A 20664-nucleotide genomic window follows, 5' to 3' on the forward strand; every position below is an offset into this window, starting at 1 on the left:
CACATTCATCTGTGTAATACTTCATGAGTAATATATATATATATAATCTATGATAGCTGAACGAACAAACTGACTAAAACAAAGAAGGACCTGTGTGACCACAACAGTATCGGTGCCAAACTTTACTGGGACAAATGCACACAAACTCCGTTGATGTCCGTCACATACACATGTTCATACTAAGATCTTGTCACTTGCCATTAGAAGAACAATGTCAACATTACATGTGGGACGTAACTGTCGTTTGCCAAGGAACTCCTACAATCTGCAGGCTTCCATGATTGGCTCTCCCTTTACCAAACGCACGCACAACACAGTCCAGTAACCTCCTGTCCTGACTCCTGAGTTTTCACACAACTTTTACAGAAAGAGTCCCATACCGTACATGGTTATATGGTACATCTTGTAGTACGTGTACATATGTGAAGTTCGAAACTTTGAAATAAACCACTCATTCAATTAAGCAACTGTTGACAGTACATGTCTTGTACTGTAAATTCATTTCTTTTATTTTTGTGGGGACTTGATTACACAGTAAAGAAAGGGTAGGTTTTTTTTCCAGTATTCTCAGTTCGCTTTGAGAATGCTGTAGCACAAAACATAGTTATTCAGTGTCATGATTTTGTGGTGGAGAGAATTAAGAATTGGAGAAAATAAAAATAAAACATTGGCAAAAATTTGAAGATCTACAGTATTGTTGTACCGCCTATGCTGTAAAACATAGCACACATTTTTACCAATGACAACAAGACAGCTGTTTAAAAGGGGTCCGCATGAAGCGTGGTTCCTACCTTTGTCTGCCTGTGAACCATACACGCACTGGTCTTCTTGGAGAGGAAAACTAGACCAACTCTACAAACACGCACTTGTAAAGCAAGAAATCATCAAATATTTGTGAACTTGAGGTTGAGAGACAGGGCACGGCCAAGGTTTCACAAACAGGAGACACATGTGGGAACATGGTGACATCCTCAACCTTTCACACAGCCCTTTCACCAAACCAGAAAGGAACTGCTCCCCTTGTTTGGACGCTTTTTGTCGTCAGAACAGATCTGTCACACTTGGAGGCAATGACCTTAACCTTCAGAGACTTTTAAAAGAAAGAAGGTACAACACAACAATGAAATATAAATGGCAGTACCAAAGTTTCAAGCTGGATACATTGCAGGCATACAGTATATGACTGTGTATACAACAAATAAAGAGCCTGCTTGCTAACAAGACTGTCATCATGTCAACACCGCTAATCCTCGCTTCTATTCTAGTCTGGAGGACCAGCAGGGTTCCTGGACCAAATACAGGGACTGTTACTGGCCATGCTACATGTCCCACACAACCATCCAAAGTCAAATGAAGTTAGATCTTGCAGTTAGAGTCTACAGAGGATGTAAACAGAGAAATTACTTGCTGTGACCTCATGTGTAAACCAATTAATGTTCCTAATGAACACATTAAAAACTTAAACGTTACAAGCAATTCATATCTTTTCATTCATATGCTGGTCAATATAAATGGACTCATCTTTACAATGCCCCCTGTCATTTCATAACTTACCTGCAGCCCCAATGAAATGGGCAAAAACGCCTGGAAAATGATGTGTCTAGATTCTAAAGAGCCTAACAAAATCAAATACAGGGCAAATACTGACAGTACTAAACAACTAACTTTGAAACAAGACTAGCTGTTTTGGATGATAGCATGTGTCAACACACCTGTCCTTGGGTACACCTGTTCAGTTGAAGATCTCGAGGGCTGACCCAAGAACCACAAAACTGTCCTCTCGTCAACATCAGAGGAATTCTAATCCATACAACCACTCAGCCGGGGTATCAGGGTGGTGTTGTCAATTACTGTGTATGTTCTTCACATCTAAGTTCCATAAATAAAGGACGAAGTGAAAAGGATACAGCACAGCTCTGGTCTGTAGTTCCCAGGCATTGTTGACTGAGTGTGCTTATTTCTTTAAAATTACAGTAAGGAGAAGTCAGATCTAGAGATTTCAGACTTCCGGTGAGTATTTTCATGATCATGAGTTTATTGAAACAACCAAGGAGATTGTATGACATACTGTAAGCAGAACTAGGACAGAAACTGTGCAGGGTTGGAGGGTTGCTCATGCAATTCTCGGCTTCCTGAATTCGCCCATGTTGAATGACCTCTAATTCCTGCTGGCTCACAGACCATGCATGATATACAAAATGAACTGATTAACGTACCGACCACCAAGTATCTAATACCGGCTCAGAAGGGAAAAGAAATATTCACGCATTGGAAAGTTAAAGTACAATGTGCCTGAGTTATCAACCAAGGATGCCACCAAATACTGTAGGGGGATCATCACTGGATAACTTGTTCAGTCAGTGTAATATAACTAGCTACCAAAGGGCAGTTTTACCAGGTATACAAATACAGGTACAGAATCAACAAACTACCTTGACATCAAGGTGCGCAAATCTGAAATTGTGCAACACCTGGAGCATAATACCCCACCTTAGACATGGATGAACAAAAACTGTATATAGAATACAACAGACAGGTACAGAAGGGGCTTTATATTCATCCTAATTGCGACCTTAGAGGCTTTGTGTTTTCTTGTTACAGAAGACACGCTTGAAGAATCAACAACAACAGAAACGGCTGCCCAACATTTGCATATAGATGCAACTGGTGTCAACAAAATAGCACATGTATGCAGGTTCACTTGAACTAAGATTTATGATTAGACGGTAAAAGAACCTGCTGCAATGTTGGATTCGCACGCCGAGCGTCCAAAAATGTTATGTTTACACTTGTGACACTGAACGCAGTTCTATGTAAACACCAGTTTCCGTAACGTTACATGTGTTTTATTTTTCATGGTTGATGATGAATATTTTCACAGGCACGCCTACCAAGCGGGAAAAAACAACAACGATGCGCATATAGCACCCCTGTTGGATAAGGCAACACCATGCAACACACGACATATTGCCGCAAAATCTTGCACATAGGTATTTGTTTACATCCTATTTTGGAAATAATTCATTGAAATCGCTGAGATCGCAGCATAAAGCCCCCAGGCAAACCCCCCAATCATTGACCACAAATTCCACTGAGAGCAAACCATGTAAAGATCTACCCGTCCCGTGGGTACGCCGGACCCTTGCAGTATTGGAGGAAGGGATGTTACCTGCGAGGTTTTCTTCTCGACTTCTTGCGACAGGGCCCAATGTCAAGAGCATCAACTCGATCATCTCCCAACCCTCGCCGCCATCTTGGAGCAGTGCGTCATAGGGCATCGCAGGTGACGAGGCACCATGGGAGAATGAGGTCATAATCTGGACTGCAGTTCAAGATAAAATCGCTAGATGTCACGGCTGCTCCGTGCATTTGGATGGTCAACAAGTGGTTCTGTAACGGGGGAGTGACGATCTAAAACAAATGCCCGCCCACTCCAATGTTAGCAGTTGATAATCCGGAGCCTGGTACTAGTAACACCGGGAAGGCGGATGCTAGCAATCACACCTCAGTCACATGAGTGAATCGGTGGTGGTCCCCACCACACCAGGCTTACGCAATACCCCTATCGTGTCGATGACTACCTATCTAGTCCTAATAGGGTAGTGAGGCCGCGCATATTCAGGACAGTGTCTGGGGCATTAATCTGCGTTCTTGGATATGCAAAGACTATCCAGAAACGTACCTGATCCTAGGCACACACGGCGATGGTGTGCGCTCGGTCATTGACCCCCACTCCCTAGAAATGCCCGAGCGCACAACCACCTACTCTCTCACATGTGGCTGAGGTGTGATTGTTAGTAGCTGACATTTGTTTTAGGTCGTCGCTCTAGATTGTCGATATAGCATCTCTATATAAAGAGTCCGTGCTGAACGCCACCAAACTGACACTAGAAGCCAACATGCTGCGTGTGGTTCTGCTTATGGGGGCCCTGGCCGTGGGCTCTGCACAACCCGGAAAGAACACGACCAAGCCACACATCGTCTTTATCGTGGCCGACGACCTGGGTAAGGACAGTATTACTAACACTATCGTTAGGTCTGTAAATGAAAGTGTAGGAATCTTGTTTTTTCACCACGAATCGAAAGCCGGTGGCGGTACCCTCCCGACTTCAGAGCCCTTCCGGGGGCTACACCTCGTACGGACACCCGTGTAATTTTGACCTGAGCATTACATGAGAAGACCGGCAAACATCTAAATAAGGCATACCACCAGGAGTTTAAGAAAATCCAAACCCCGGGAAAGACCACCCAAGAGGTAGAAAGACCAGATACAAACAGACGCAGGGCTCACCCTAAGGGAAGCTGAGACAATGGCCTTGGCTAGAGCTGGCTGGAGAAACCAGACGAGAGGAAGCAAGGGGCCAGATCCTGGCCTGTGCACGTAGGCAGGTACTGGTAGGCATACCTGGATACCTGGTAGTAGATGCGTGCTCACATCTCCACACTCCGTTTCTGGACGAGAACAGGAAAGTCGGGCGAGCCTCCGCTCCGCGATGTCGGGATACTCGCTCTCCTCGTGAACGTTTTGGTTTTGTCCTTAGTGCTGAAATACCATCACCTGTCCAAACCCGTGTAAAACATGTTCGTGGCAAACCTGGCTAATGTGGACCGCCTGACGGGGTTGTTCTCGTTCGTCTTCATCGCCAATTTCCAGTTGGAATTGTCCCGGCCATAGACCGGGGAATTTCATCAAAACATTTGACTGTTTTCATGAACTACAGAACGTTGACCTTTGACAAGCTGGTAATGGCGTGGGCGAATCTATTACGTATAGAGGGGGTTGCCACTGTCTTTCTTTCTTCACAGACATAGCACAAAGCTATCGAATATCACACATCGATGAGGATGGATTTTAATAAAGTTAATACTTACAAAGGAGTTAAATTCTAGATTAATTTGCGTTCATTTGCTCGTATTGTAATGTTCTGTCGACATTCAGCCCCTCTGCGCATATGATATGGACTCGGCGGAGGGACAAAATTTCTGGTGCAAAATTACCCCCCCTCGAGTTTGAGGAGAAATACAAAAAACAGTGGTCCTCAAGTCAACAAACGTACAAGAAATTAGACGGCCCAAGGAGATGGAGCCGATCAAACTGCTCGGAAACGTGCTGTTGTTGTTGTCGCTGTTGCAGCTGGCGGCTTCTGGTCACCCACAACCCGGAAGTCACAACAACACCAAACCGCACATCGTGTTCATTGTGGCAGACGATCTCGGTAAGGGCAACACGGCCTCTAGGAGACCCTAAACGGGTTGCTGAAAAATGGTAGATGTGGCCACTGTGAGATTTGGCCAAATAGGGGAGTTTGCCGAGTTAATAATGTTTTACCGGTACCTACCATTCTACTTAGTATGTGTACACAATTTGTTTACACGCAAGAAATGTGCAATATTAATAATTCTAGCAAAAGAATGAAGGAAAGAAAGACAGACAGAAAGAAGATAACAGAAGAAAGAAAGAAAAAGAAAGACAGAGAGAGAGGAGGAAAGAAAGATCTACCTTGCTTCATCTGAATTCCTCACTCATTCACAGGGAAAATTGTCAAAACTAGATTCCTGAAAACACCACAAAACCACTACATTGGCAAAGTGCGCATTAAGCAAGCAGAAAGTCACCCACAATACACTAAATGTGAATATCGGGGATTCAAGATGTACCTGAAAACTGCAATCTCCCTCCAGCGACGAAACTAGGTCTCTGTTCCAGCTTGGTGAAAATCTGGTCTTTTAAACGATACCATTTCCTTAGAAAATAAGCAGATTGTACAGGGTTCAAACAGCCCTCCTTATGGTCAATTTCTAAAACCTGAGTGATCTGATTGGATAACACTGTCACGTGTCACCCGTCCTTACCCCCTCCCCCCCTTTCTCCTGTGTTTCCAGGTTGGAATGATGTCGGCTGGCACAACCCTGACGTCAAGACACCTGTTCTGGACCAGCTGGCTCACAAAGGAGTCATCTTCAACCAGTCTTATGTCAACTACGTCTGCACGCCGTCAGTATCATCAAAAACTTATAAGATAATATGAATTTGTTAAGACAGTAAAAGAAAACGTGTGCATGATTGACTGAGACTCTTCACATTTGGTCATGTATACTATCTACCACTATATTAATTAGAGAATTTGAAACATGAAGAGCTGACATTGCATTTATGACATTTCTGATCCTTCAGGTCCAGGACAGCATTCATGACTGGGTACTTCCCTTATCATGTGGGATCACAGGTACAGTGTGTTACCATGTTAACATTGTTTGCTTTTAATTCATTATCAATCTTAGATACATGTCTTGAAAGAAGTTGAACATGACAAAATGATTTTAAAGTTTGTTTCTTGCATATTTTAAGCATTTAGTATTCAGACCAGACACACCCTCGGCTATTCCGTCCAACTTCACCTTCCTGCCCCAGAAGCTGAAGGAGTTAGGGTACTCCACTCACATGGTGGGCAAGTAAGTCTGCAACTGAAGGTGTTTGGGTTGTAGAAATTAATCTTGGGTTGGCAGAAAAGGCAGTCTAGTCAGATCAGGCGGTGGAAAAGTTGTCTGACCTTTTCTATTATACACATCATGCACTGACTTCACATCCCCACAATTCAGTCCTTATCCTCTGTGAGGGCCTGCATGCCCATTTCCGTATCGCGTAATCAGACCTTTTTAGCCTGCATAATCCGTAGGCAGCCTCCCAAAAAATCAATGTAATTCGTAATCAGTACATTAGCCACAAAACATAAAGTTGTAATCAGCTCTGAGACTAAAAACGTAATCCGTAATCGGCGGTGAAAATTTTGCGTAATTCGTAATCACTACTCCCCCATGCAGGCCCTCCTCTGTGTTAGTTCATTCCTTGGTCCTTTTTTAGTTCTTCCATTTCACTTGTACTTGTCTAGGATCAGAGCTGAATTAAAATACTGTTGTTGTTTTTTTGTTCAGATGGCATCTTGGCTTTTGCAACTGGAAGTACACCCCGACCTACCGCGGGTTCGACTCTTACTATGGCTACTACTGTGGAGCAGAAGACTACTACACTCACTTCCGATCCAACAACAAAGGTAAGAATCTAATTAATCATTTAATCAATCATCATCAACTGTTTATGTGCATCGAGTGCTAATCAGATACTTAATGTAGCTTTCATAGACATCTCTCTCTAGGATTAACAACTAACCCCTATACATCTTCTGTCACAAAGTTTTAGCCATTATGCAAGTTGTTGAAAAATGCATCTAATACAACATACATTGTTTTTGCAACAAATAGAGGGCGGAATTGATTTTCATGACAACAAAGATCCTGTGACAGACCAGAATGGGACGTACAGTGCTGTGAGTACTAGATCTTGCTCAGCTTACTTGTTTTCTGTCAAACCAAGAAGCTTCTCTATTATAACAGAGCTCAAAGTATTTTTTCAGCATAGTCCTTTACAATTGAAGCTAACATGAAAATTATCTGCACCATACAAAGTTACATAAAAAAACAGATTCTACTTAAGGTAAGGATCAAATTAAAAGCTGCCAAGAAACTTAAGTTCAATTCTAAATCTCACAGGAGGTAACAATCAGTTTAGCTCACCTTTTAATTGTTTTTTTGTTTTGTTTTGCAGTATCTGTTTTCTGGGCGCGCTGTGGACATCGTAAACAAACATGACCAAAACATTCCACTGTTCCTGTACCTGCCCTTCCAGAATGTCCACGCACCACTAGAGGTACACAGGGAGGAACATTGCCAATTAAACCTTTGTCTGTTTGTGATATCTATTCAACTCAAATCAGCCTGTAGGCTGCTTTCCCTTTAGATTATCATATTTTGTCTGATTTTCTTCTAGTACCAGAGTTGGTTTTTTTGTTTCTATTTTTGTTGTCCCCAGGTTCCTAAAAGGTTTGAGGACATGTACATAAATGTGCAGGATGAAAACAGAAGAAAGCTACTGGGTATGGGATAACATTATCATGATTTCCATGTGATTTTCAAGCTTTGAGTATTCAACCTGACTTCTGTACATGAAAACGTCTGAATTGTATGAATTGTAATGGTGTGTTCAAAAACTTTCAAACTGATATTGTAAAGTTTACCTATATAAACTGTTAATATCCCACTCACACAGACTCGGTAACCACCCACACACTGTTTTTGTCTTCCCAGGGATGGTGAGTGCCTTGGATGAGGCTGTCGGTAACGTTACCATGGCGATGAAGAAAATGGGGCTGTGGGACAACACTCTTGTCATCTTCACCACTGATGTGAGGAATCTTCTTGGGTAATTTAATTTAAGATGAGGAAGTGGGTGGGTGGGTGTCTGAGTGAGTGAGTGAGTGAGTGAGTGAGTGAGTGAGTGAGTGAGTGAGTGAGTGAGTGAGTGAGTGAGTGAGTGAGTGAGTGAGTGAGTGAGTGGGTGGGTGGGTGGGTGAGTGAGTGAGTGAGTGAGTGAGTGAGTGAGTGAGTGAGTGAGTGAGTGAGTGAGTGAGTGAGTGAGTGAGTGAGTGAGTGAGTGAGTTGGATATGTGAGTGTAATTTTGGGTGAGAGTGAATGTGAGGGTTGGATATGATGGAGTGTGTGTCTGTGAGCTAGTAAGTGAGAGAATGAATGAGTAGTTGAGGGAATGACATCCCTTCCTTGTGTCCTTCAGAATGGTGGCATGATTATCCAAAGCGGCAACAACTACCCCCTGCGTGGTGGGAAGACCACCCTATGGGAGGGGGGTACCAGAGGTGTGGCCTTTGCACACGGCAAGATGCTACAGAAAACTGGCTACACCAACAATGAGTGAGTTTGACATCAAGGACCTTTTTAGTTTTAATGACCCACATGGATTATAATGTATGAGTGCATAGAGCTATATAACAAGATGACTGTAGAAAGTGATTTTGACTGAAATGTATTAAAATGTATTGAAATGTATTAAAATATGTAATATAAGGACATAAACCCAGACGTTATTTCCTTCAATCTTCCCCAGGATGATCCATGCTGTCGACTGGTTCCCAACAATCCTGGCAGCCGCAGGTGGAACTGCAGGTAACTAGAAAAGTAACATTTGCGTAGCAAATGCATAATGTTTACCTTCGGATCGGTCTGCTCTGTTAATTCTTACTCAAACACATTCACATACATGTACTACTAGTATATGGTGACAGGAGCAGAGAAGACCATGAAGTTTGCAACATTATGTAACCCAACACCAATTACTATGGTGACAGACGTAAACAAATCATGTGATTGGCCAGGTCAGAGGATAGTGTTTGGAGAAGAGGAAATTGACTAAAAACAATATGTTTTCCTTCGGTAAACATAATTAACATAAATGCAACAAATCCAATATTTCAGACTTGCAGGAACTATAACAATATAATTTTGAGTTTTTGTGACCTTCTTACTCCCCCTCACACATGCTAGGTCACTTACAGACTTAAACTTCCTGTCAATCATCTGCCAAAATCACTTCCCACCCACCTTGCAAAAAAAGCAGTTAAAACAGATAGAGAGACAAACCCACAACTCAGGCATCCAAACACTTCTGTACCAGGATGTAACTAAGAACTAAGCCCATGCATGAATTTGCAATAAAACAATAATTAGATTTTGTTATTTCCTCAGATCCGGGCATAGATGGTGTGAGTCAACTGGACACCATCGTGTCTGGCAAGCCCTCCCCCCGTACTGAGTTTGTCTACAACATTGACAACATCTTCCCTACAATCCAAGGTGCCATCAGGTAACGGCTGACCAAAGCTTTAAAGTCCATTTTAGATTTAAACTTTTAAAACTTTCTTTGGGTTGTTTTCATCCCAGCCTTCTGTTGCTGTTATGACTCCTCTTGCAAAATTTTTTTATGAAAATGTTGAAGAACCTACAATTAAAATTGATAGGGCCTAATGGTCTAACTGTGGTTTTAAGGCATGACATTGCTATTGATAGGGTTGGAGATTACAAGTTGATTGAAGGGTTTGCTGGGCTACCAGATGGATGGTACCCACCCCCAAACATGACTGGCAGCCGGCCCGACAACAAGGATCCCATCAGCGGCACATGGCTGTTCAATCTGAAAGGTACCACAATCCCTGTTTGTTTGTTTTCCATAACCAGCATGCTCTTTTCCATAGAGCGTAATCGGCCATTTTAATTCAACGTAGAGCATAGATAAACTGCTCTAATTCAATGTAGAGCATAATTGCCAATTTTGCGTAGAGCGAAATTCGTGTTTTAATTCTAAGTATTGCGTTGTAGCCACTTGGAATTTATCATAAAGCGTCATCACTACTGTAGCGTAATACGTAGCCGGCTCTCAAATTTAGGGTAGAGCGTTGTCGGGATTCAAACCTAGAATCTTTTGTTTCTAGATCACCTTGCCACCTCAGGTGTAAGTAGAACTAATCTCTGACTGTTCCGTCACTCAGATGACCCCACAGAACACCACAACTTGGCGGACACCATGCCTGACAAGCTGAAGGAGATGCGGGCTAAGCTGGATGGTTACAGGAAGACCCTGGTGCCTGCCATCAACCCAAAGGCTGACCCCAAATCTGACCCCAAGAACTGGGGAGGGGTGTGGTCCCCAGGCTGGTGCTAAGCAACAGGGCTGATTCCCCAGGCAGTGCTTTATAGGGCAACTGGTTTGTCTAACTAACGCTAACACCAAGGCTAGATATTTCATTCATATTCTTATCCTTTCTGTCATCAAAGTTGAATATGACAAATATTGTAAATGATTGTGAATTTGTGATTATTTAGTATGAATATGCTGTTGGTTTGTAAAGATGTTGTTTAACTTGCCGTTGTTTATATTTTCTGAGGACTCTATTAATCGATTATTGAATAAAGATTGTTGAAAATAGATTTTGCCAAATTAGGTCAAGCAATACCTACATACCAAAAATCATAATGATCCATCAACCCCATCTTCTTTCAATGATTTTGACAAAACAAATTGCTAGAAGACCTAGAAGGCCCAAACTTACTTAACTTCTTTCCGAGCATAAGAGCTACCACCAAAAAATCCAGCAATAATTTGTTAAAGGTTGGTGTTATAGACAATAAAAAACATTGTATTCATAAAACATTCATTTGAACTCGCAGGTAGTTACACCTCATTCAGTAAGCATACACTTTAGATCTAGAGTTATGGTACTATTCTTGTGTCCCGCTGACTCCTGCACTATACTAGACTGTCATTGTTTCTGAGAGTTCTTTGGTGGATATCACCTTGTGCAGATGGCAGCCATGTGCAACATGTTTGATCCTCATGTACCCTTTGTGTTGAATAAACTTAAGCATAAGTACTAAGTGTTTGAAATGTGGATTTCTTCACAACATGGTGTCAGGAAAGATGAAGTCAGGACCCGGGATGTTCCCAGTGGCCCCACAGACTCTAGACATGTAGTCTCTGTCCCAGTCTCCTAGCCAGCTGGCTGAAGACGGTTTCGTCCACTTCTCACCAGGTTTCCTGGTTCTGTACAGTGAACAGGGAGGTGTAGTACTGTTGAACCCATAACGTCATGGACATGGCTGAATAACCAGGTTCAAAGACAAAATGGCCATATTTCTATTGATAGGATAATGTAGAAAACACTACAAAGCGGACGTGAAAATGGACATGGAAACAAATCGTTTTTAGATATTTCATGTTAGGAGAGGAATGTGGACCTATGCTGTTCATCTATTTATCTAACATAATTATATAAGATAGTAAAAAAACAGGAGTTAAGCCAAATACGCTGTACCACTATAGTACTAGGATTTAGCGGCAGGTCCCTACTACAAGGTTTGGTGTTGAATTTGTTCCTTGCCAGGAGTGGCAAGATATCAGACATTATAGACCATGGGGCTTTTCAAAACCTATCAAAACTGTACTTAAGACAATTCACTGTGTTTTCAAAATAAATCTACATGGCATTGCTGATTGCTTAGTGTAAAATCTAAACTTTACAATAGGGGTTATATCTTGCCTTCCCCTCCATTTTGTAATGAAAAAACTAAAAAAAAACAAGAAAAGAAAATTTTACATCTCTACAAATGATGACACAGACACACAGACTTACCTGGCAGACAGAAATGTCCCTGCCTGGCTGTCCTTAAGGAACAACTCCCTCATCTTCTCCGCTTCTTCTTCATGTTCCTCAGGATTCCACTTCAGCCCAAGCCTCTTCAGCAGCAGACACAGTGACATCTCTCTTCCTCTCGCCAAGGCGCCGTAGTAAACCAGGCAATGGAAGAAGTACTCTGGGTGGAGCTTCTGTAACTCCAGAGCACGCTGCATCGCGCCAACCCACAGGGCCACTGTGTAAAATGTGCTACTTCCATCGGCCTGATCGGTGAATTTTGCGTCGTCTCCGAAACATCGGAAGTGTTCGGGTACCATTGGTGCCCACCTCCACAAGCCGAGCCGTACTGATGCCCGAACGAGGGAATATACAGCTTTGCTTCGAAGCCACAATTTCGCCCATGACTCTAGGCACTCCATCCCGTTTCTGTAGAGGAAAATGTTTTTCGCATACGGGAAGGCCCGGTACATCAGATCGCCGATCAGGAGGACGTCAACTTTGAGCTTGTACATGATGACATCCCGGCGAAGAGGATCTGTCATCACTAGGTGATAATTCAGCAGGGTAACGGCGTTTCTTAAGAGCTGCACCGTTTTGTCTTCATCTAACACCGCGGTCGACTTGAGAAAGAAATCTTTCTTCTGTCTGGAACGTCTGGACCGGTTCGCTGCCATGCTGATGGTGGAAAATGGCTCGGGCTCGTTGGCCGCTTGAGCAACTGAAGTGGCGTCAATTGCTCGAGCAAGAAGGGTGGAGCCGCATCTTCCTGTGGGGAAAAACTCATGTTTTCTGCTCTATTTGAATAATCAGGCCGGTTTTCTTAGATGTCCATCTCATTTGTTATCATTATTTATTCAACTCAACGTAAAGACAATCGCCCACTATCGACCGCCAAGTATATGGCACAGGACGCTGTGCAGACAGAGGAATGACTTTGACGCAGGCCACTCACAATGCTGAAAAGACCTAGTACATGCATAATCAAGTACAAGGACAAGTTCATTCAACTCAAATAAAAAAGTAATGATTGCGATAACTGCGATTACAACATCGTTTGTCTTTATTCATCTTTGACAAAAATGGACTGCAATCTCACCCGTCATATAGACAAAGACGTTCTGCACATGCGCAACCTTGGGATGAATGACATCTGCAACATCTTGGAGACGTGAAAACGGAATAGAAAGGATCTCAGCTGCATTCCTTCTTTGAGCCTGTGAGGAAAGAATAATGTTTTGTTTTGTTTTGTTTTGTTTTGTTTTGTTTTGTTTTGTTTTGTTTTGTTTTGTTTTGTTTTGTTTTGTTTTGTTTTGTTTTGTTTTCCGAAGGAAAACATTGGTTTGCTCTGTTTCTTCTTCCTCTTCTCCAAACAAATAAGGTCAATGACCTGAACCAGGCGTCTGTCGCCATGGTAACTAGTGTTGGGTTACATCATGTTGCAATTTTATAGCAGGAGGATTTAGACTCTTGTCACCTTATATCTGAATGTGTTTGAGTAAGAATTAACAGAGCAGACCATATGCGAAGGTAAACATTATGCATTTGCTTTGTAAATGTTACCTTTCTAGTTTTGTTTTGAACAGCGAGCAGATTATTATTGGAATGAGCAGAGCACTTTGGACTAATCTCTCTGGCTGTTCACAGCTTAGAGGTACATATCCAATATTTTGTCAAAAACATCTCTGTTACATAGCGGATCATAATAACCCCCAGCGGGAGTCTTCACGCTTCGTTAAAAATGGAAAAATCTCAGGATTTATTCCAAAGATCTCAATATTTTAGACGAAATCTTGAGATCTTATGAGACAATCTCAAGATCTTTAAGAAAATCTTAAGATGAAAACGAAAGGTCTCAAGATCTTTCAAGATATTTTTAAACCATCTTGAGATTTTTCCATATCATCTCGAGATGCTTTAAAAAATAGTCAAGATTTTTTTAAAGATCTCATGATTTATAAAGTAATCTTGAGATTTTTAAAGCATCTCGAGATTGTCATTGAAAAAATCTCAAGATTGTCTCATAAGATCTCAAGATTTCGTCTAAAATATTGAGATCTTTGGAATAAATCCTGAGATTTTTCCATTTTTAACGAAGTGTGAAGACCCCCGCTGGGGGTCATTATGATCCGCTATGTAACAGAGATGTTTTTGACAAAATATTGGATATGTACCTCTAAGCTGTGAACAGCCAGAGAGATTAGTCCAAAGTGCTCTGCTCATTCCAATAATAATCTGCTCGCTGTTTTTGTCTTTTCTTTACAAGGTGATCTGTGAGGGTTCTCGGCGCGCAATTGAAGTACGCGTCGCAAAACGTCATCCCCATGGCTACACTTTAACGAACTCAAAGAAAGGCCAACTCAATCAGGTTGCTTCTACGCACCTCGCAAAAGAATGGGTGATCTTTAAGATCTGTCCCGTCCACTGGTCTCACCAACACTACCGACTCTTGTTCCCAGTCGATGCTGTACACTGAAAACTCGTTCCCGCGGCTTGTGAAGAACCTAACCACGTCGTCCACTGGTTCCACGTTTCCCAGAGGCACGAAGTCGTCCAGCGAGTTCAGCGCTAACTGAATCTTTCTCTTCTTCGGTTGGACCCTCCTCGTGTAAGGCTGGGATTGTTTCTCCTAGGTTTTAAGAAATCGTGAATCAACTTCAGAAATCATGCGATTTGAGGATGAAAGAAAAAAATCTTTAAACTTTTGCTTTGGTAGACTTCTTTTTTTTTGTTATTAAAGGGAAAGAAAAAGAAGATACGAACCTTCGGCCAATGTGCCGAACTTTCGACCGAGGTGCCTGTTCGGGTCGTCAGATAGTAGACGCCCGCAGCAAGCCCGACAACCGCCGCCGTAGTCATTCCCGACATGAGGCCGGTACCGGTGGTCAACTGTTCCGTCATCATGAGCCAAAACCGCCAGAATCACCGTCACTGAAAATACTACTAGTATTAGTAGGCAACTGTTGTACTACTAGTAATCAGAAGAAAAGGATGTCAATAATTGTGTGAGCATGCTGATGATGATATAGATGGGAATTGGCCACGGGATCTTCCTAATTATCTACACACGAGGTCACGCGAGAGTTGGTCACATGTGCGAGAGTCTTTACCCGCAATCTGTAGTAATCTCATACTGGGCAAACATTTGGCCATAGAAAACTATTGTTAAATACACTGACTGAAACAAGTCCTCATAAAAGAACTTTTACACACGTCAATCTCAAAAATTCTTCTGTACCAGAGAAATCGACAAGGGCCTGCCTCCCAGATATACTAGTAGCAAGAAAACAGGTGGTTGACCAGCTCAAACTCTGTCAATAGCTGTACAGTAAACAAACCCTACTTTTGACCTAATTTTCTCATGTATCCATCCGCTCTGGGCAGACAAGACCTCATTACTCAGGTCTCTCGTTATGCCCACTAAACTGGTGAAATAAACAACATTTGACAAAAGTAGGAAGGTTTAGACCCTACCTGTTCCTTCTAGCTCAAAAGTCTTCAAACTGGACTAAAATATTAACTAGGGACCACTACTGCTTAACACAATGGTGACATCTGCCCTACTCTGAGCTCGACACAAACAAATGGCAGAGATCTTCCTAATTATCAAATTATCTACACACGAGGTCACGCGAGACTTGGTCACATGTGCGAGAACTTACGAGATCCTCTTTATGTACAACCAGCATCTTTTTATTATAATCAACCTTTGTGGACCCCCAACATACTTCTATTTAAAGGGGCGTCGTTATGATAAATCATTCTGGTGGAGAGTCATACAAAACGTACAAACAGCGACAAGTACACATTCTGTTGTATCCAGAACAGGTCGATTGTTAGTCAATGCAAACAACGATAGCTTAACAAAACGCAGATACAGTACAGACAATGTACAGATAAAGTACCTGGTAAGTTCCTGACAATTCTGTGGTTCTGTGAAAGTGTCATTTGAAATACAGATAACACTTTACCTTTTGCAGGGAGCTGTAGCCAAAATCTATCCGTATCTATTAGTGCGTTTGTCGGTTACATATCTTTGATCAGGTAAGCTTGTACCTTGAACTTTGAACATGTACTAGTATTTGACACATGCACCTTTTGCACTTCAGGTGTTGACCTTTACGACTGACGTATTATATTTTTCCCATTGATCATGCAAAGAAGATCCTTATAAATTAATACATCAATTGATCATTTTCTCTATCCACATAAAGGTTGTCCAATGACATTCTTATCTTAACAAAGACCATTCTAGCATTAACCGATTATGCATACATTGTATGTGGTCTAGATTTGCATAATTCATGTTTAACGAAATGCAGTAAGGATTGAATTCTCACCATCCACCACTATGGCATTATGGTAAGGTCTGTTTTTGCATAATTATATCAAAGAGTTATCAAAACTAATGTAGCAAAACTAAACACACTGAGACACACACAGTACTCGTAAATTCACCACAAAGTATTTTGCCCACACAGATTCACTCTTTCCAAAGCCAGTTTGATTTGGTTTTGGTTTTCGTCAAACATTGTATCGCAAGTTAAGTGAGTGACTTATTTATAAGTTTTTTTTTCTTCATATGACTTTTAAATCACATTGTAAGCAGCTGAGTTGGTTGTCAGGGGAGCGTAAGTATGTTCTAGTTACCAACAGGACTTCTGCCCTGTTATTTCATTTTCAAATATTCCTTAAATTGAAAATTGTTCCCACTCATTGCAAAGTAAAGTACTTAATTACCCTTTCCTGATACTCTTCGGTTAGTGTTTTCTCAGACTCTCATATGTGCTACTAGTAGTTGGCATTAAATCTTGATAGTTGTCGTCTGGATCTGCAGAGGTGTGTGCAGTGGCAGTGATCTCCATTGGGACATCATATACTTCATTTCCACCCACAGTGCTTTGCCTAGAACTTGTTCGTACAGCCAACACGTCCTCGTATTTGTCATCGTCATCAGCAACTAGAAATACAAGAAATTCACTTCAAAGACTTATCATGTTTAGGCTGATATGGTGAATGATATTTTACTTTCAATTTTTGTGCTTGACGTTATTTTACACAGTTTAGGCATATACATTCATTTGTATTCATTTATTTTCATATAGGCAGACCAGGGTGTCTTTGAAACCCATACCCACCTTTTGAACATTTAGAAAGCTTAAGGTTTGCACAGTATCTTTGTGCAAGGATTGTGGCCAGGATACCCACAAGTATTCCCAGTATAGTTGTTCCAACTGCAGCTCCCACAGCAGTGGAAATGCCAACGCGGTCTGAAAGCAGGTATGGACAGGATCAACAAATATTTTGTAAAAGTATGGAGTCAGAACATGCGGCTAAAGCGGTTTATTGTCTATTTTATTGTGTGACTCCTCACCACTCTTATTATGGAAATTGTGGAAGGTCAACTAATAGTTTTGCCGGATACCCTATGCTATGGCCACTGCACAAAATTAGTTGGAGTTGTTGAGACCTACCAAAGAAGTGTAGCATACGTCGGGGAAAATAGACGCTGGCCTGCATTGAAAAATCTGTTTTGAACTTAGTAATCATAATATAGTGGTCTTAGGGTACCCCAAATGAAAAAAATGACGTTAACTCATTTTACCTAGATGGCATATTACCTTCACCTCCTAACAATTCATTATAATGAAAGTACACCAATGTGTTCAACACACTTAACACGACATTGAAAATAAATAGGAGGATGATACAATACAAATGTTATCAACTGTGATCAACGACTCATTAGTCCTGCAAACCTCCCAAGGGCATACCTGCTGATGTGCCATTCACATCTACCACAGTGATACGCACACTGGTGTTGGTGGATCTGGTAACACTGCTGTTTTCTCTGGCCTGGAGAGGAGGAATTTATGAAAGGCATTCCATGTTATCTATAGTGAATTAATATAAAGTTATTGTGTACAATGATAATTGATGTTAGCCAGGTCGACGTAAGTGATGCAATACAGTGTGCCGCGCCAGACCTATGGTAAGGGTATGTTATGGCTGTTTTACTCAATTCAACCATGGAGGTAGAAAAATGAGATGATTCAACCCAAGCACTATATGCTAGAGGCTCCATGTCTTAGGATATGCGTGGATATAGGTTCGAAAGTAGGCACCTTTCTAAAAGATTTAAAACTTTAAGACATGTAGAATATTCCCTACCTGCACATCAAAACTGTAGACGCCTATGTCCAGAGTCTTAGCAAGACTGATCACTCCAGTGGTGGAATCAATGGAGAAGGTGCCATCATCTGAAGTAGAAGATAACAAATACATTTGTCAGAAAACCGAAGCGAGAGTCAGGTAAATTACAACGATGAGTATTGGAAATGCCACTAGTTTTCCATTGGATTGTCATGACCTTATAGAAACTTTAATGAACAGATTACCCATGTCTTCAATGAAGGGATCGTAACAGATCTAAATGAATATGCCAGTATGGTGGGGCATTTATAAAAAGAGCTGCTGATTACCTCCTTCAGCGGAATAAACAATTGGATTATTGATGCCATAGTCTCCATCTCTGGCATTGATAGTTATGATAGATGTACCCTAGAGGAAAACACGGGACATAATTATACCTTAAACTTGACCTAAGTCTAAGGACACGAAGAATAATCTAACACACGTCTAACCCACTATAGGGTACCCAAAATGTGACTATGCACAAGCATCCACAATAAACCTATCACTGAGTCAGGTCTTCAACCCCCTTCTTAACATCATCAACTAAATTTTCCATGCAACTGGAAGATTAATTCTTTTGGAATATCCTACATTTCAAACAGCCTTAAACACATAAACTTGTAGATATGTTCCAATATCTTGACTCTAGCTTGTCTGAATTACTGCATCAGTTAATGAGCTTATACACTGTATGTCAATGAATACTCACCAGTGGAGTGTTTTTATCGACTTGGATTGAGAAATACAGGAACAGAGGAGGCTGATCATCCCCATCAACAACATTCACTATCAGGACAGTGGTGCTGCTCTGGAAAACTTGGCTTCCATTTAAGCTGCCTCCTCCATCCTAAACAAAAGCCCGATGATTATTAGGGTCTGATTAGCTTTGGCATTCATATTTGTACCAAACTGCAAAGTGGATGTACATGTTGTAACAAATATTATTTGTCAAAAGGACCCTCAACTATTATCAATTATACAAAATATTGTATGGCAAAAAAACTCTTACCTGAGCTCTGATTCGGAGCTGATAAACAGATGATGACTCGTAGTCCAGCTCTTCCTTTAAGTTGACAATTCCTGTCGGTCTGTCAACCTCAAACTTTGTTTCATCTCCAGCCTGGTGTGAAAGATACAATTGAATGGAATCATAAACACGACAGTTTCATTGCATAATCAAGTCCAAATTTAACAGGATTTTTTGTGTAGACACTTACCTCTAGAAAGTAGGACACAGTTCCACCTATCCCTTGGTCTGCATCAGTTGCCGTCACTCTGAATATGCTGGTTTGGGTCATGTCATTCTGAAAAACACGAGGACAAGAACCAAGTTACATTTCAATCCTACATCAGAAGATATCAAACTCACTTCTGAAATAGGCTGCCGCTGGGGTGCAAAAAGAGATGTCTAAAAATCACAGTTATAAATGACAAAATTACATGAAATTAGTGCGGAATGATACTATACCCTTTTATATTATAATAGCATCAGAGAGGTTGGGGCAAAGACTAACAGTTCAACTCAACTCACCTCATCGACATCCACTTCATAAGGAATACCCTGGAACACTGGACTGTTGTCATTGGCATCAGTTATGAAGATTGTTGGGTCTTCTTGTACCTTGGAAAATAAAACATTTCTAATCAGTTTCTCAATAATAAAGTGAAGTCAAATCACGTTCTGTTTCAGTTCAAAAATTGCACGATATTTTTCAATATTGTATACTAGTAATCTTCCATGTCACCATGGTATGATCCCATACTTTCATTGTTCGTTATTATTATATTGTGTTTGTAGTTTCTTTATAGTTTCTCGTCGATGAAGGTAATTAATTTTGTTTACAAAGTAACCAACACTTATGTATAGTACGACCTAAAATCAGACTTATGTATAGTACGACCTAAAATCAGTACAAGCTTACATAAACATATCTAAATACGGCTTACCACTGGATTTGTCCCATCTTCCACTGTTACAGTAATCTGGTATTCATCTGTGTGCTGTAATTAACGTAGTACGGCCGATTGTCAGTAATTAAATGTCACTGCAATATAACTCACACTTTTTAAGCTGAGAAAAACAAATCTACATAAAAGACAAGAGAATTGTGGTGATAAAAAAAGCAAAAGGACATCGCTCAAATTCGATGTTCATGGCCTTATCATTGACAAATGTAATCAAAATGGGTTAATGTGTACAAAACAATGATCTGACTGCGACATTAAAACATGGTAAACGAGGTAAATGTGTGAATGTAGGAACATCAGAGCTAGATTGTTTTCTTTTAAAAAGCCCATGCTAACCTTACCTCTCTGTCCAATGCTGTTTTCAAAGTAACGACTCCAGAGCTTGGATCAACCATAAACAGGTTGTTTGAGACTTGTCCTGAGACTCCGTATGTCAGGATATCACCATCAGCATCAGTTGCACTC

At 41.2% G+C, this 20664-nt stretch overlaps 3 protein-coding genes across 4 annotated transcripts; 1 reads left to right on the plus strand and 2 right to left on the minus strand.

Annotated features, from left to right (window-relative positions):
- Nucleotides 1–3724: 3724 nt before the first annotated feature.
- LOC109478262 (arylsulfatase B-like) lies at nt 3725–11270 on the plus strand. 2 transcript variants are annotated; one of them, XM_019779717.1, is made up of 14 exons: nt 3725–4005; nt 5884–5995; nt 6176–6227; nt 6350–6453; nt 6934–7052; nt 7261–7325; nt 7604–7705; nt 7868–7931; nt 8143–8240; nt 8628–8764; nt 8958–9016; nt 9596–9713; nt 9917–10047; nt 10396–11270. In XM_019779717.1, the coding sequence occupies exons 1-14, from the start codon at nt 3900–3902 to the stop codon at nt 10566–10568; spliced, it is 1440 nt and encodes a 479-aa protein (XP_019635276.1). In that variant the 5' UTR covers nt 3725–3899; the 3' UTR covers nt 10569–11270. The 2 variants fall into 2 exon arrangements, with proteins under 2 accessions (XP_019635276.1, XP_019635275.1); XM_019779716.1 differs by lacking the exon at nt 3725–4005 and adding an exon at nt 4969–5216.
- LOC109478263 lies at nt 11231–14964 on the minus strand. The gene is made up of 5 exons (XM_019779718.1): nt 14800–14964; nt 14420–14665; nt 13136–13253; nt 12037–12805; nt 11231–11447 (listed from the first exon to the last, which is right to left on the minus strand). Exons 1-5 carry the CDS (start codon nt 14938–14940, stop codon nt 11303–11305), a joined length of 1419 nt encoding a protein of 472 aa, XP_019635277.1. The 5' UTR covers nt 14941–14964; the 3' UTR covers nt 11231–11302.
- Nucleotides 14965–17781: 2817 nt separating this feature from the next.
- Nucleotides 17782–20000, minus strand: LOC109478207 (cadherin-related family member 1-like). The gene is made up of 8 exons (XM_019779663.1): nt 19995–20000; nt 19763–19852; nt 19449–19535; nt 19241–19351; nt 18941–19078; nt 18519–18597; nt 18208–18296; nt 17782–17892 (listed from the first exon to the last, which is right to left on the minus strand). Exons 1-8 carry the CDS (start codon nt 19998–20000, stop codon nt 17782–17784), a joined length of 711 nt encoding a protein of 236 aa, XP_019635222.1.
- Between the last annotated feature and the right edge of the window lie 664 nt (nt 20001–20664).

Source organism: Branchiostoma belcheri, unplaced genomic scaffold (assembly GCF_001625305.1).
Source record: "Branchiostoma belcheri isolate BF01 breed outbred unplaced genomic scaffold, Haploidv18h27 scaffold43, whole genome shotgun sequence".
NCBI lineage: Eukaryota > Metazoa > Chordata > Leptocardii > Amphioxiformes > Branchiostomatidae > Branchiostoma > Branchiostoma belcheri.